Below are 17975 nucleotides of genomic sequence, written 5' to 3'. Positions count from 1 at the left end.
GAAATATAAATTCAAACAAATAAAGATTCGGATAAATTGGAAATTCTGGTTTTTCAAAATTCAACTCATTTAAAATTAATGTTAAATGAGAATTTTACTAAATTAAAATTCGGCAAAATTACAATTCTTTCTATAATAAACAAATGAATGAGAAATTTTGTAAAGAGTGAAAATTACATAAATAAAAATTGGAGGATTTAAAAAATTTATTTAAATAAAAATTCAGGCTAATTTAAATTCGATTGAAGAGAAATTTTGAAAAATGAAAATTCAACTTAAAGAAAATTTTATCTGTTGCAATTTTTTAAAATAAAAATTCTAATTATTATAAATTAATATATTGCATTATAATTATTGTAAAAGTTATTTTAAAAAAGCGGTGGGGGGGGGGTAGTGAAATTTTCCATAAAAAGAAATTCTTAGAATTTTTATTTTAAAGAATTTTAGTAGATATTTTTTTAGACGAATTTTTATTTTCAAATTCAATTATTTTTAATTATTATACAATTAAAAATTTTATGAAATTCAACAATTGTTTACAATTTAAAAATAAAATTACCAAAAAATTTTAATTTAAAACCTTTTCAAAATTTAATTATTTTTTAAAATTTTCCATCTAAAACTTTTTGAAATGTAATAATTTCAATTATAACTCTTCCGAAATTCAATTATTTTTAATGATTTTATAATATTCTTCGAAAATTCAATTATTTCAAATGATTTTTGAATTAAAAATTTTTGAAATTTAATTTTTGTCTGTAATTTCTAATAAATTTTTCCGCAATAGAAATCACCAAAATATTTCAATTCAAAATCACTTGAATTCAATTATTTTGAAAAATTTCAATTTAAAATCTAAAATTTAATTATTTCTAAAAATGTCAACTGTAGGTAACTCTTCAAAAATTTAACGATTTTAAATGATTTTTATAATATTCTTCGCAAATTCAATTACTTCAAAGCATTTTTCATTTAAAAAATTTAAAATTTAATTTTGGTTTGTAATTTCTATAATAAATTCTTCATCACCAAACATTTCAATTAAAAATCACTTAAAGTTCAATTAATTTCAAAAATTTAAATTGTAAATCTTTGAAAACTCAATTACTATTAAAAAGTGTTATCTAAAATTAATCGATAAATTATTTTCAATTCTGTAAAATTTAATTATTGTCTAAAATAAAAAAAAATCATTTGAAATTTAATTATTTTTAAAAATTTCAAATATAACTCTTCCAAAAGTGTAATTATTTTTTAATAATTTTAATATTTACAACGGAAGCATCTAAAAAATTGAAATTATTTATAAAAAGTGATTTTCTCAAAACCGAAGTGATCAAATTTTGAAATTTTTTTTTTTAAATTCAGTTTCTGATAAATAAACTTTTCTTCAGATCTAATTTTTCACATTCTAAACTTTTTTCTGTTTATGCGAAAGTAGTGTTTTTTGACATTAAAATATTATTGAATATTGAGAATCATGAAAAAAGTGTAAAAAGAAATTAACAATTAAAATAATTTAAATTATGAATAAAAATCGAATTTTAATTTTTCAAAAATTTCGAGTTCTATTTGAAAAATTAAAGATGCAAAAAATTTGTTTAATAATAATAATAATAATAATATTTTTCTAACCTTTTAATCCTGGTCGTAAAATTCCGACACTTTCAGATTTTAATTTGTTACATGAATTCATTAATGAAACTGTAGTTTCCGTTAATCCATAGCCGTTTCTAATAAACGGAAGTTTAAATTTCTTTTGCACTGCTTCTTTAATATTTTCAGATACCGGCGCCGCTCCACATCTATATATAAAAAAGAATTGTTTATAAAATCAAATAAATCAATCAATCGATTTTACTGTTTTTTTTTCTTTTACTTAAATAAATTGAAAACGACTAAAAATTCAATTTTGAAATTAAACTTCCGACTGGTTATTAAATTAAAATAAATGTTTGAATTTCACATAAAAATTATTAGTTAAAATTTTCATTTTAAAGAATTATATTAGTTATAATTATTTTTTAGATGAATTATTATTTTTCGAATTAAGATTTGACAGAATATTTTCTTTTTAAACGAATTTTTACTTAAATTTTTATTTTCGAATTAGGGAATTTTAAAATTAACCAATTAGAATTTACTCAAGAAAATTGTGATTGGTTAATTCTAAAATTCGCGCCGAAATCTTTTTGTTGATTATTTTTTTCTGTCAATTGCAGTTTCGGACAAATGTAAATTCCGCTATTAAAGAATTCTATTAAATAACAATTCGTACAAATGAAAATTCAAAAAAAAAAGAAAGAAAGAAAATTCGGTGAATTGTAAATTCTGATATTTAAAAATTAGAAATACCAAAAATTTATGTTTAATTAGAATTTTTTGCTAAATTATAATATTCGTTTAAATTACAATTTTTTAAAATAAAAATTTTCTAAATAGAAATTCTGTAAAATAAAAATTCTGTCAAATTTTAATTCGAAAAATGATAATTCGTTCTAAAAAATAATTAATAATTATATTTAATAAAATTTTTTCAAATTAAAATTTTAACTAATTATTTTTATAGAAAATTAAAATGTAATTTACAAAAGTATTTGATTATAAATTTCGAAGAATTGAGTAAAATTTCGATTAAAAAATAATTTTTTTTAACAAAAATTAAAAAAGCGCCCCCAAAATAATTATAACAATAAATTTTGAAAAATATAATAATTGTCATCGAAGTTGTAGCAAAGAAGAAAAAAAAACAAAGGTAAAAAAGTAATTAATCATACATTATCAACTTTTGTTCAATAATATGAGTATAATATATATATCTGATAATATGAGACTGGTATTCCAAGGCTGTAGAAATTTAATTTTTTTTTTCTCTCCAATGTGTACTTAACAGAAAGTTTCCAAGAAAATATTTCTTGCATCCGCACGTGTTTATTTCCGAATCTTTTATTCTCAATATTCTCTCTAAAGTTCGGCGGCAGTTGGCAGTTGGTATGTCAATAGATTTCCAACAATAAAACGATGAGAGTATAGAGAGGACAATAATAATTCAACTTCGAGGGAGAGCGGTTCTCTGCGACTTTTCAAAAGCGAGTATAGTAGTCGTGCATTAGTTTTCCGCTACGATCAATGTTTCTAGAGTCACGGTGCAGCTGATACTCTGTAATACATATATAATAATAATGTTCTCTGATAACAAGTCATAAAAAAGCGGTGATTCGAATTAGATTATTTATTTTTATCATTAAATGAAGAATGACAGTGCATCAAAATAATTTTTTTTAAAAAAGTATTTTAATTTAATTGACAAATTAGAATAGTAATTGTTTTACTATTTTTTTTTATCTAGTCTTCAGCAAGTGAACATAATTTTCTCCAAAGGAGGTGAATTCATAAATTAAATATCATATAATATTATTTAATATATTGTCGAAATAGTGAAATTATTTGCAATAATGCAGAATAATACAAAAATAAAAGATAACATTATTTATGGTCCACCGTATGAAAAAGAATTTCCCTATGAATCGATTGGGGAATATTTTTTGGAAACCATGGGAAAACATGGTTCGTCAACTGCACTGGTGAGATAATTATTTCGTAATTATTTTTTTTTTTTTAAGTAAATCTAGTGTTTTTTTTTATTTAGTTTTCTTTGCATTGGATTTAAATATTCATTCTTTGATATTGAAAAAAAAATTTCCTCGATATTTATTCAATTATAATATTAGTATTGAATAATTTAATTATAAATACCTGTTTTATTTTAAATTTCTGCTTTATAGTTTTTTTTTTATTTATTAAAATATTATTAATATTATTTATTTGTTTTATTTATTTAATTTTTGTTGTTTTTTTATTTATCTATCATTTATTATAATAATTATTATTATTATAATTTATAATATATTATTATTATAATTTATAATATATTATTATTATATATTTTAAAAATATCGCAATACATTAATATTCAAAGGAAATAATAAACAATTTTTTTATTTTACATATCTTTATTTACTATTTATAATCGCAAATGACAGTAAACAATTTTTTTTTTTTACAAAATTTAAAATTTTAATCTACTTTATATTTTATATTTTTTCTTCTTTTTGCTTTTTTTAAATTTTTAAACTTGTTATTTAAAAATAAAAGAATAAATTTTTTTTTTATTCTAATAATCAAATTATTTTGAGTTTTAATTTCCAATTATTTGAATAATTTTATAATTGAAAAATAAATTATTGTATTTGAAAATAATTATATTGTACCTTAATTTTCCAAAATGTAAAATAATTTGAATTTTAATGTAGCAAAAAATTGAGTCAGGGTTTTCAGCTAATAAAATCTTTGAATTTTCCTTTAATTTATTTTTTTTTTCATTAAAAATCTTAAAATTATCTTGAATTTTCAAAATATGCTCTAAAATTATTAAAATTTTTATTAAAATTGTTTGTCTCGAATTTTATTGTTAAATTTTTGTATTGTTGTTTGAATTTCATTCAAATTCGATTAATTAAATAAATTTCTGATTTTTAACAAATATTCGGCATATTTTATAATCATTAACACCCAAACAGGTAAAAAATATTTAGAAAAATTAATAAAAATTATTGGATTTTTCAAAATTTACAATTTAGATTTTTAGACATGATTGATTTTCAAGAGAATTTAATTTGTAATTTATTATAAATTTGAATTCCTGAACATTTTTTGACAAACATAAAATAATTGATTTTTTTTGAGAATTTTTAATTTAATAATTTTTTTTTAATAATTGTATTTGCTAAAAACTATTAAAATTATTAAGAATAATTAATTTGGTTCTAAATTTTTGGCTAAAAACATTTATAAATCATTCAAATTTGGAAAAGTCAGTTATAATTTTTAGAATTAATTGAATTTCAGAAAATTTCAATTATTGAAAATAATGAAAATTCAAATTTTTTTTTAAATATGTAATTAAATTTTATTAAATTGATTGAAAATCAATTATTTGTCAAAAGAATTTTAGTGTTTAAAAATTATTAATTGTCAAAAAAATTTAGTGAAAAATTTTATTAATTATTAAATTTTGCAAGATTAGCTATAAAATTTTAGAAAATTTGCAATACCTATTGAACATTTTTAAAATATTTAAATGTATGTAAAAAACTTTCAACGAATTTTTGAAAAAAAAATGTAATTTATATTTTTGAAAATAATAATTGATATATTATTTCAAAAAGCTGCAAAGTTTTTAATAATATTTAAATTTATGAAAAATTTATTATTACATTTTTTTTTTGATAAATAAATTCTCATGGGGATTACCATATATTAATGTATTAAAAGCAATATATTTTTCATTAAGAAATTGTTTAAATAAAAATGTTATTGAAGAAGTTGATTACATTTTCTAAAAATGATAAAAATTTGCAAAGAGAGTTTTAGTTGAAATTATATTTTGAAAATAAAATAATTTTATTTTATATGAAAGAAAGAATTTTATTTTGAAACAATTGGAATTTAAAGTTTTTCTCATTTTAATTTTAAAAGGTTTTGTAATAATTCAGTTTTCGAGAAATTTATTCAAAATTATGAAATAATTAAGTTTCTGGAAAATTTGAATTAAAATATTGAAAATAAAATTGAATTTTCAAAATTTTTTTTTCTTTTTTTTTATGAAAAATTTAGAAAATGATTGTATTTTTTTAAAATGAATTTCATTAAATTTTTTGAGAATTGATAATAAATATCTAGTAATTTTTGTAATTTCTAATAATTTTAATTTTGAATAGCCAAAAAATTGCAATTATAAAAAAAAAATTGAAGTCATTTGAAAATAAAAATTTGAAAATAAAATATTTTTTATTTTCCAATAAAATTTTTTTTTTCATTTGCAGATAAATATGGAAACAGGAGAAGAATTATCACACAGAGAGGTTTTGGAGAAAAGTTTAAAATTAGCGACATATTTAAAAAAATTGGGACTACAAATAAATGATCGAATTGCCATTTGTAGCGAGAATAATTTAAATTTTAGCATTGCCGTATTATCGAGTATTTTCCTTGGTACAACAATTTGTCCATTAAATCCAATGTACACGGAACGTGAATTAATACACAGTTTAAATATTTCAAAGCCAAAATTTATTTTTGTCTCGGCATTTGTTTTGCCAATAATGAGAAAATTAATTAACAATTTATCATGGTCACCAAAAATTATTTTACTTTATGAAATTACAAATTCAGGAATTCCCAATATCGTTGAATTAATATCAAAAGTATCTGATTATTCATTGAAAAATTTTCAATTACCAAAAATCAATAAAAATGAGCATGTCTCGATAATTGCATGTTCCAGTGGAACAACTGGTTTACCAAAAGGCGTAATGTTAACGGATAAAAATGTTTTAATTCAATTGAGAAGTTTTGCTGAATCTCGTTCATTAAAATTGAGTGATAATACAAGCGTTTTAGGTTTATTGCCATTATTTCACGCTTATGGATTATTTGTTTCGTTTTTGATTTTTGCAAATGGCTCGAAATTAATTGTTTTGTCGCGTTTTGACGAACGTCTTTTTTTGACGGCAATTTCAAAATATAAAATTGATTCATTGACTCTGGTCCCACCGCTTATGGTGTTTTTGGCTAAAAGTCCAATTGTCGATGAATATGACTTGTCATGTGTGAAGGAAATTGCGTAAGTTGAAGATGTATTTAAAAATTTTTTGATTTATTTTTATTTTTTTAATTAGATTTATTTTCTCTATTAGTGTAATTTTACAAAGTTTTACAAATTTTTTTTCTGCAAGTTTAAAAAAGAAAACTAATTTGTAATTTTTCCTTAGATTTTTATTTATTTTTTTTTTTACTTTAAATTTGGTTTTTATTTTAAGTTTTTTTCTTGTAAAAAAATATTGTTTTAAAAAACTTCTTTAAAAAAAATTAATTAAAAAAACAAAATAAAAAAATTGTTTTCATTTTGTTAATTAGAAAAATTTTATTATCTTTTTTCTGTAATTGAACAAAAATTTAATTTTCCTTTAAATATTTCAGATGTGGAGCTGCTCCATTGTCTAAAGAAATTGCACAGGCTGTTCAAAAAAGGCTAAATGTGCCATTTATTAAAACTGGTTATGGATTAACGGAAGCTACTTTAAGTGTAGTTAGTTCTTTTGATATTCCTAAACCAAACAGTGTTGGAATTTTGGTTCATGGAGTTATTGGTGAGAAATTTAATATTTTATTTCATTAAAAACAATTTTATAAAAATTAACTGGAAAAATATCAAATTTCTAAAAATGCTACTAAAATTATAATTTTTGAAATTTTCAATTCAAACTTTTGCCTCTAAAAATTAATGTCTTAATTTTTTTTATAATTGAAAATCTCTTGAAATATTTTCATTGAGGTCAGGGAACAAAATTTTAATTCTAACTGGAAATCAGGCAAAAAGTCAGGAAAAAAAGAAATAAAATTTTTATAGTAACCCGGATTACTAAGAATAATTAATTCGATCCATAATTTTGGATAAAAAATTTCTAACTCATTAAAATTTAGAAAAGTCACAGTTATGATTTTTTAGAATTAATTAAATTTCCAAAAATATTTAAATTGTTGAAAATAAATAAAAATAAACAAATAAAATAAATTTTTCAAAAATTGCTTACAAATTTTTAGCAATAATTGAATTGTACAGAATTTTTAATTCAAAAAAAATTTGTTTAAATAATTTACCTTTTCGAAGAACTTGATAAAAAATAATTAATTTGTCGAAGGTTTTTTTTAGTTAAAATTTTTTTAAATAATTACATTTTCGAAAGATTATTAATTAAATTTTTTGTCAGTAATTAAATTGTAGAAGATTTGCAATATTAAACATTTTTAAAATATTTGAATGTATGTGTGGAAAAACTTTATAGAAATTTTTGAACATATTTTATTTAGATTTTTGAAAATAATTTAATATTATTTGTATTTGATAAAGCAGCAATAATTTTTATTAAAAATTACATTTCTGAAAAATTTTTAATGCAACTTTTATACAAATAAAAAAAAATTCTCTGGTAATTAAAAAACCTGCTGCTAAATTTTAAAAATGTGTCTTTTGTATTCCTGAGGTCGAAAGACATAAAAAAAAGTCGAATTTAAAAAATTTTGGTAGTTCCTCCACGAAGAAATCAATTATTGAATATCAATATTTGTTAAAGGGAAATTGTTTAAATAATTCAATTATCGAAGAAGATAATTAAAATTTCTAAAAAATGATACAATATCCGAAAAGAATTTTATTAAAATTTTTTTGTGAAATAATTATATGGATGTAATAAAAATACTTCAATATTTCAATTGAAAGTTTGGTCTTTGAAAACCTTGAAAAAGGTGAATTTTTATTTTTGTCAAAAGTTGCTAGAGATAATGCGTAAACTTGCGACAATTAGTTAATTATTTTTCAAAATAAAAAAAAGAAAAATTTATTTTTTTTTGCAGCAAAAGTAATTTCATTGGATAGCAAATCGAACGAGCCATTGGGTCCATTGTGCGAGGGAGAATTGTGTTTTAAAGGAGAAACAATTATGAAAGGATATTGCGATGATGAAGAAGCAACGCATGCTACAATCGATGAGGACGGTTTTCTTCACACCGGTGACGTTGGATATTACGATGAAGAAGGATATTTTTATATTGTCGACAGAGTAAAGGAACTTATTAAATATAAAGGATTTCAAGTGCCACCAGCTGAGCTCGAAGCCATTTTATTGACACATCCAGCAATTAAAGATGCTGCTGTTGTTGGATTACCCGATGAACTTGCTGGAGAATTGCCTCTAGCTTTTATAGTTAAACAATCTGGTGTTAATGTTTCACCCGTGGAAATAATTCAATACGTTAATGGTAAATTGCACAATTATTATTATCATATTCACGAAAAGTATATATATAGTTTCAAAATTGTCTATTTTATTAATATATCGATTTTTGTTCATTGAATTATCAAACTATTTCTGTCATTTTTTTTTTTTTTTTTTTTGCAGAACGAGTCTCAGTTGGAAAAAAATTACGAGGAGGAGTTCGATTTGTTGAAGCCATTCCAAAAAATCCATCTGGTAAAATTCTACGACGAGAATTACGAAATTTATTAAAATCACGTTTGTAAGAAAATCAATTGTCGATTTAATAGTTAATATATTATTTAGTCAGTGAATTAATTCTTTATACATATTATATTAGAAGATAAACTTTTTTATTCTGTAATAATACAATTTATTGCACATTATAAAAGTTTTTACTAATTTTTTCGTTTTTCTTGTACTATAAAAAAGGGCTACCAAATTCTGTACTTCAATTTATAATTGTAAATTTTTTTTTTTGTGTATTTTGTGTAAAAATAAACTTGTTAATTAAAAAAAGGGAATTGTTTTCCAAATGAAAATTGTTTTATTTAATATTCCCATTAACGCGTTAAATTAAAAGTTATTAAAAGAAATAAAAAAAAAAAATTGTAAGGAATCGCAGTTATGTGTTAGAGTATTAATATTTTATTTAAAAAAAATTATTTTCAAAAAATTGCATATTTGAAGAAAATTCAATATTGCGACAATACGATTTTAGTCCTTTCCAAAAAAGCAATTTTTTAAGAATAAATTTTTTGATCACTCAATCTGAAGAAGTAAAATAAAATTCTTTATAGTAAAATAAAAGATTGTCACACATTTTTTTCAATTAAAAAATACATTTTTCAGGGTTGCCACGGATCAGGGAAATCATGGAAAGTCAGGGAATTTTATGAAAAGTACTGGAAAAATATCAAATATCTAAAAATGCTACTAAAATTATAATTTTTGAAATTTTCAATTCAAACTTTTGCTTCTAAAAATTATTGTCTTACATTTTTTTTTATAATTGTAAGCCTCGGATCGACTTTAGAAAGAAAAAAAAGTCATTTTTTAGTCGATTTACATTACAAGAAAAGTCTAAAAAGTCAATTTTTTTATTTTCCATAAATTTAATTAGTTGATAAATATTTTTTTATTATTAACAATTTGTTATTAGAAATTAAATGAAATTTATTAATTCCTTAATAAAAATGTTTCACAGAAATATTTTCAAAAACCACCGAATTAAATTGAAACAAATTCTCAAGATTTTAATTCAGTTTCAGAACAATATTTTTAAAAAATAATTGAATTTCAGAAGACTTTTTAATTAAAATTTTAAAAACAATTTAATTTAGAAAAGTTTGATTTAAAATTTTTTAGAAATAATTAAAATTCAGGAGATTTTCAATTGAAACTTTTATAAATTTAAATTATAGACATTTTTTTTACAAATTTCAGACAATAATTGAATTTTAGAGAATTTTCAACTGAAATATTTTCTAAATAATTGAATTTTGATAGAGTTACAGTTAAGATTTTTAAAAATAATTGCATTTTTTAAGATTTCAAAAATTATAATTTTGTTGTAAGTATAAACATTAATTAAAAAACGATTTGAATAATTGAATTTTTTAAAAAATTGAATAAAAACTGTTTAAATAATTAATTAAACAAAGAATTGTTTAATTAATGAAAATAATTTAATATAATAATTAAATTCATTAAAAAAAACTAATTTAGCGAAGAATTTTAAATAAAATTTTTAGATATAATTGAATTACAGAAAATTTTCAATTAAAAAATGTTTTAAAAAATTGAATTTTTGATTTTTGAAATTTTCAATTAAAAAATTTTAATAAACTTAAATTATTGAAATTTTTTAAAAATTATATAAATAAAAATTTAATTTTAAAGAATTAATTAATTAAAAAACGTTTTATGTAATTGAATTTTTAAAAAACTTGATTAAAGTTATTAGAAATAATTAATTAAAAAATGTAATTAAAGTTAAAAATTTTAGAAACAATTAAGTTTTGGAAGAGCAATAGTGAAATTTTTTTTAACTAATTGAATTTCAATTTAATTAAAATTTTCGTAAATTGAAATTTCTGTAAATATTTTATAAGCTTTAAACAATAATTAAACTTTGGAGAATTTTGAATTGGAAAATTGTTTTAAATAATTGAATTTTCGAAAATATTGATTAAAATTATTAAAATTTAACTATTCAACAAAGAATTTTAGATAGAAAATTTAGAATGTAATTAAATTTTAGAAGAGTTCGAGTTAAAAATTTTTTAAAATAATTCAATTTCAATAGATTATTAATTGAAACTTTCGTTTTGAATTGGTGAAAATTTTTTGAAAAACTGTAGACAATTATTAAAATTTTAGTGAATTGAAAACCTCTTGAAATATTCTCATAAGAGTCAGGGAAAAAATTTCAATAACTAAATCTCATTTATGAAAAATTACTGGAATCATTACTAGGATTAATTAATGGCATAATTATTGGGATAACTACAGTGATAATATTACTGGAATAATTACAGAATTACTAGAAACTCCAGTAATTTTTTCACGAGAAGTATTTTTTTATTACAATAATTTTTCTTTTAATTTTCAATGGAATCGTAATTTTCTGTTAAATGTAATCCAATAATAATCATTGCAGTAATTATTTTTCATAAGGAAAGACTCTATCAAATTAGACTAACGATTCAAACATTTATGAATCATTATTTCAACAGCTAAAATAAGACATGAAAACGAAAATCCAACAAGAAGGAGAACAATCGTCAAATGCAAACCCTTGGAAATTAGAGAGCTTTCTTGATTAAACATTTCGCTTTGATTTTCCTGAAACAATACTTTTGGAATGTACTTAGTATCCCACTTTTCGCTGATACCAGATTCAATAAGAATAGATGTAACAAACTCAATTTGCCTTGTAAAAGGTGATCCACCAGCATGATATAATCCACTTGGTCTTACTTGACCAACTTCTTTCAAAATTTTTATCCTCTCCTGTTTATTTGTATTTTTAATTTTCTGAATAATTAAACGTGCAATATCTTCTCTTCCATTACAAGAAATATTTCGATAATCCATCAATATTTGTGCACATTTTTCCAATGATTCCTTCGAATAAATTGCATTCTTCATCAATAATTGATATGTATCATTGTCTTTATTTTCTTTATTAATTTGTCCATTGCCATGTATAATTATTGTTAAATTTGCAGCTAATAAATCTTCAAGTGTTTCCATTTTTCTAAAAGTTGTCTTTTGCAATTGAAGACTGGAAAATGTTGTAAATACATATGATGATTGTATAAAAAAGAAAAACATCATTATTAAAAATACTATTCTCTCTAGAGATTTCTTTGGTTCTTGTGGAATGCTCATACCCAATATCATTTGAATAACGTACATTAGTTGCCATTGTTGTCGATCAAATTTACATGATTTACCTATCAACCATGGCATCAAAATCAAACAAATGATACCAATTACATTCATTAAATTCCATTCAGTTGACAATAGTTGTTCTTCATTTGGTAAAATTGGAACGAGAAAAATGAAATTTAACATTCGCGTACCTCGACTGCTGAGGGTAAATTTACTAAAACATGTTCTAATCATAGCAGACTGAATAGCTGTTAATTGAATATCATTGTATATCAAATCTCTCGAACCACCGGAATTGTATTCTTTTGTGCAATTTATTGGAGTCCAATTTGTTAAATTATATATCTTTTTTTCTAAATTAAAATTCATTGCATTTGAAAAAAATTCCATTAAATTGACATCAGGTCCATGAACATTTAATTCTCCATTAGAATTTCGATTTGTAAAAACATAAGGTGGATAGTGAAAGAGGCCAACTGTGATTTTGTAGCCATTCATATCACGAAGCTTTTGAGGAAATAGAATGCTATTTTTTGAAAATATTTTTTTATAAAAACTTTCAGTAAATGGATTGTAGTAATGTAGATTAACAATTTTCGGTTCAATACATTGTTTGAGTATACAATTATTTTGCTGCATTTTAAGCTGAAGTATCGTGACATCCAAAAATTGTTTATACCACAATAATTTAAAAAATTCTTCATATTTCGTTTGTCTTGTGACTTGAGTAACAATTAGAATTTTTGGACGTGTTTTTGGATGGGACAATTCAGCAATTATTTTTAATACATTGAATAAATTGGATGAGTTTCCGTAATTATTTTGGCTTGGAATAATAACGATTGTTGTTGTTTGAATTAAATACTCAGGTATTGGTAGTTTATGTTTTTTTTCTTCTCTGATTTTGATGAAATCAACAACTTGTATTGGTATCGTTCTAGAAATATTTTTTGAAATTTGAAAAATTCCTGTACTGATGATATTGTTTTCGTACAACAAAAGCAGTTGATTTATTTTAGTATCATGTTTTAAAACATTTGCTATGTAAAGCCATGCTTGATTTGCTTTTATTATTTCTTTGCTGATACAATAAAGAATGAATAGAAATACTGTTGAAATGTTCATGTTTGTTTTCTGTCTTAAATTTCTTTGATTCTGAAAGATTGAATTAATTGTTAAATAATTAAGATATTTTATAGAAAAATCGATGAAAATTTTTCACAAATACACAGTAATAGCGGTCAGAAATGTAAAATTATATAAATTGAATTGAAACAATTAGTTTAAATATGAAAAATTTTTATAAATAATTTTAATTCAAAATTTCAGGCCTCGGATCGACTTTAAAGCACAAAAAAAAGTCGTTTCAGTCGATTTACATTCTAAAAAAAGTCGAAAAAGTCTATTTTTTTATTTTAATTAAATTTAATAATTAGTTAATAAATATTTTACTTTAAATAGCTTTATTAGACATTAAATTCATTGTATTAATTTCTTAATCACAAGAATTCTATAAGAATATTAGTAAGAAAATTTATTGTGAATAAATTTTCGAAATTTTAATTAAATTGAACAAATTTCTAAAAAACAATTCTTAAAGTTCTATTTTTTAAATTTTTTGAAGTCTAATTTAAGCAATTTATTCCAATTTAAAATTTTTGTGTACTTTTTAGTTTTAATGGTCAAAAAATTGTCGAACAATAATTAAGTTTTACAAATTTTTAAATTAAATTTTTTTTAAATAATTGAAGTGCAAAAGATTTTAAATTTGACAGGGTGTCTAACAACTGCTAGGAAAAAAATTCCCTGACCTAAATTACACTAACAAATTTTATTTTGTTCAAATAAAATTTATTTTGATACAATTAAATCAGTTATCTGTCTATTATCCACTAACTTCATATGTATTTGAACCAAATAAATAATGTTTCGTAAAAAATAAAATATTTAAGTGAAATAAATAAACTAATTGGGGACGTAGAAATATTCTCAACATTTAATTTAAAACAATTTTTACGGAGTCAAATCATAAATTATTAAATTTTTATTTAGTAAAATTATATAAAGCAGATTTTCTAATACATGGAATTTCAAATTAATACAATTTCAATTTAACGGAATTTATGTCAATAAAAATTGCATAAAGAAAAATTTTTTTAACAGAATTTTTATTTTAGTAAATTTCGATTTATCAAAATATTTACTTAACAAAATTATCATTGAATAAATCCACAATTAACAGAATTTCTATTTAACAAAATTATTAATTAACAAAGTTTTTATTAAAGAAAATTTTAATTCGAACTAATTCTTATTTAACAGAATTCTCATTTAAGAAAAATTCTACTTAGTTTTTTTTTGTCAATTTTTATAGACATAAATTTCGTAAAATTGAAATTATATTAATTTAAAATTTTAAAAAAGTATTAGAAAAAATGTTTTATAAGAGTTCTGCTAAATAGAAATTCTTTTAAATCGATTTTTAGTTAAATGTAAATTGAAAATTTTGCATAATATAAAATCCTCTTTATACAATTTTTCTAAATAGAAATTCGATAATTTAATATTCGACGCCGTAAAAAATTTTATATAATATATAATAATAATAATATAATATAATATATAATATATATATAATTATATAGTTTAAATATGAAAAATTTTTATAAATAATTTTAATTCATAATTGCAGGCCTCGTATTGACTTTAAGGCACAAGAAAAATCGTTTTAGTCGATTTACATTCTTAAAAAAAGTCTAAAAACTCGATTTTTTTTATTTTAATTAAATTAAATAATAAGTTAATAAATATCTTACTTTAAATAACTAATGTTATGAGACATTAAATTCATTGTATTAATTCCTTAATAACAATAATTCCATAAGAATATTAGCAAAAAAATTTATTTGGAATAAATTTTCAAAATTTTAATTAAATAGAACAAATTTCTAAAAAAAATTTTAAAGTTTCATTTTTAAATTTTTTTTGAAGTCTAATTTAAGCAATTTATTTCAATTTAAAATTTTGGTGTACTTTTTAGTTTTAATGGTCAAAAAATTGTCGAACAATAATTAAGTTCTAAAAATTTTTAAATTAAATTTTTTTTAAAATAATTGAATTGCAGAAGATTTTAAGTTTGAAATAAATTTTCTGCAAATTTAAACTGCTACAGTTTTTTTTTTTAATTTCTGACGATATAATTTTAGAGTTTTTGTTTGAAACTTTTTAAATAGTTAAATTTTTAAAAATATATAAAAATATAAAAAAATATATTAAAATTATTAAAAATAATTGAATTTTTGAAGAGTTAGTTTGACTGTTTGTTAAATAACAGACAATAATTAAATTTTACAGAATTAAAATTTCAAAGAATATTATAAAAATCATTAAAAGTAATTGAATTTCAAAAAAGTTATATAGTTGAAATTATTTTTCAGAAAATTTTAGATGGAAAATTTTAGAGTGGTTTTAAATTGAAATTTTTTGAAAATTATTATTTATTATTTATTTAGGTATTTATTATTATTATTTATTATTTATTTATTTATTATTATTATTATTTTGAATTGAAATTTTTGTTATTTTATTTGATTTTTTTTTTAATTTTAGACAAAAATTGAATTTCATAAAATTTTTAATTGAAAAATAGTTTAAGATAATTGAATTCGTGAAGAATTTGATTAAAATTATTAAAAATAATTAAATTAGAGAATGTTTGTTAAAAATTTGTTAAATAATTAAAAAAAAAGTCATATAATCCGAGGCCTGTAATTGAGGGTCCAGATCAAAGAAACGGTTACAACTTTTTAAAACTTGAAATCGTTGGCCTCTCTGAATAAAAAAAAAGTGTTGAATTTTAATTTTCTGCGAGTATTTATTTTTATAAAGAATGCGTGAAAATACCCTGCAGAAAAATGAGATTCAAATCTTTATTATTTTGAATTTACGAGTCAGTGATTTTTAGTTTCAAAAAATTATAATCGATTCTTTGATTGGGACCCTCAATTAAGTATTAAGAATACAAAATAGATTAAATACGTATTGGATTCCCTAAATTTTTTACCTTTAAATAATATCAATTTCTTTTTGTCTTTAAATTTTTCTTTTGTCCTATTAATTTAAATTTGAAAACTTCTATATAAATTTATTAAACTTTTCATTATTTTGGTCATAACACATTTGAACTAGAATGTTAAAGAAATTTTAAATTTGTTGAAAAATCGATATTAATATGTACATGAAAACTAAATATGTATAGGATGTACATAATATTTATGTAAATGATCTCATAGGACTGTAATTTACAAATCAATAAGTAACATCAATTTTGCAATAAATATTTGTAAGTGAAATTCCATATAGTGTTAAAAATTTTATGTTTCTATAAAAACATTCGCTCACATAATTGTTTATTTTTGATATATTATTATCGACGTACTTTATTTAAACAATAAAATTTGTGATATATATAATTGTAAAACTTAATTTTCAAAATATTTTCTTTTTGAAAAAAATAATTTTACCTTTAACTTTAGTTTCTTATATAAACAAAGTTAAATTATCATTATAATAAAAAAATAGTAATATTCCCTTAAAACTATTGTTTATTTAAATTTATAAATAGCGGATATTTAAAATTTAAATATTTATCATTTCATACGAATAAATTTTCTTCACAGATAAAAAAAATAATTAAAGTGAAAAATACCAGAAAAAAAATTTACTTCAAAGATTATAAACATAACCTACAATTTTTTTGCTTCTTAGGTACCTTTCTTCAGAGCGCGTTACAATTTATATATCGCTTTTTTTTGCATAAATTAGCACAATCTTTTGGATTTTAGAAATTTATAAGATAAGGATCCTTAGTATGTTGGTCGTTTTTGCAAAAACTGTCTGTGTTTCGAGAAAAAAGTATTTTAAAATCAAATGTTTATCATTTTCACGTTCAGTGCCGTTTTTATAGGGCGATAATAATTAAAAGTTTTTCTTTACAATCTTTACCAAAGAATTTCACAAACTGTTGAAATTTACAATTCTTAAAACAATTTTAAAAACTGTTAAACCTTAACTTGAAAACACAAGGGGTTGGTATAATAATAATAATAAAATAAATTTGAAATTATTCTTCCGAAAAGTTGTACATATCGAACTTTTATTCTGCTCAACCTTTATTGATTGCAGCGCTATACTCTGGTGGATTATAGTTAAAGTATAAATGTGTTCAAACCTCGAGTCACTTATAGCGCATTCACTTAACTGCTTCGAGTGCTTTGAAAGCGCTTCGAGCAGTAGTGGCGTATTCGGTTTGACAAAACTGCTTTGAGGCAAAGCGTTACTGCTTCGAAGCACTTTGCTTTGGAGCACAGCAGATTGGCGCGAAATATGAATTCAAATAAATTTTAAATTAATAATTATAAAATATTTATCTGTTATTAAATATAAACCTAAATTAAATTATTATTAATGTAATAAATAATTAATAATAATAATATATATTTATGTTATATTAAATGTAACCTTAAAATAAATTATTATTAATGTTATAATTAATAAGTAATTAATTAATCAATTTTATTATGATTGGCATTTAAAAATTCGACTCAGACGAAATTTTGTTTAATAATAATTCTAAGAAATAAAAATTCGTGTAAAAAAAAACTTCTTTTGAATGAAAAGTGTGCTAAATGTAAATTACGA

General features: G+C 20.6%; 1 protein-coding gene across 1 annotated transcript; it reads left to right on the top strand.

The window, feature by feature from the left end:
* Positions 1-2814: 2814 nt before the first annotated feature.
* Positions 2815-9400, top strand: LOC127284947 (luciferin 4-monooxygenase-like). The gene is made up of 5 exons (XM_051310674.1): positions 2815-3584; positions 5886-6685; positions 7042-7211; positions 8476-8880; positions 9021-9400. The coding sequence occupies exons 1-5, from the start codon at positions 3456-3458 to the stop codon at positions 9140-9142; spliced, it is 1626 nt and encodes a 541-aa protein (XP_051166631.1). The 5' UTR covers positions 2815-3455; the 3' UTR covers positions 9143-9400.
* Positions 9401-17975: the final 8575 nt, after the last annotated feature.

Source organism: Leptopilina boulardi, unplaced genomic scaffold (genome assembly GCF_019393585.1).
Source record: "Leptopilina boulardi isolate dan_hultmark-lab unplaced genomic scaffold, ZJU_Lbou_2.1 LbouV2_327, whole genome shotgun sequence".
NCBI classification, from domain to species: domain Eukaryota; kingdom Metazoa; phylum Arthropoda; class Insecta; order Hymenoptera; family Figitidae; genus Leptopilina; species Leptopilina boulardi.
Note: the sequence above shows the minus strand (reverse complement) of the source record. Positions and strands in the feature narration are given on the sequence as shown.

Bases quoted from the DNA above. Each gene is read 5' to 3' on its own strand.
- LOC127284947 (XM_051310674.1), top strand. From the start codon at position 3,456: ATGCAGAATAATACAAAAATAAAAGATAACATTATTTATGGTCCACCG. The intron at 7,212-8,475 runs GTGAGAAATTTA...TTTTTTTTGCAG, and splicing joins TTTGGTTCATGGAGTTATTG to CAAAAGTAATTTCATTGGAT. The intron at 8,881-9,020 runs GTAAATTGCACA...TTTTTTTTGCAG, and splicing joins AATAATTCAATACGTTAATG to AACGAGTCTCAGTTGGAAAA.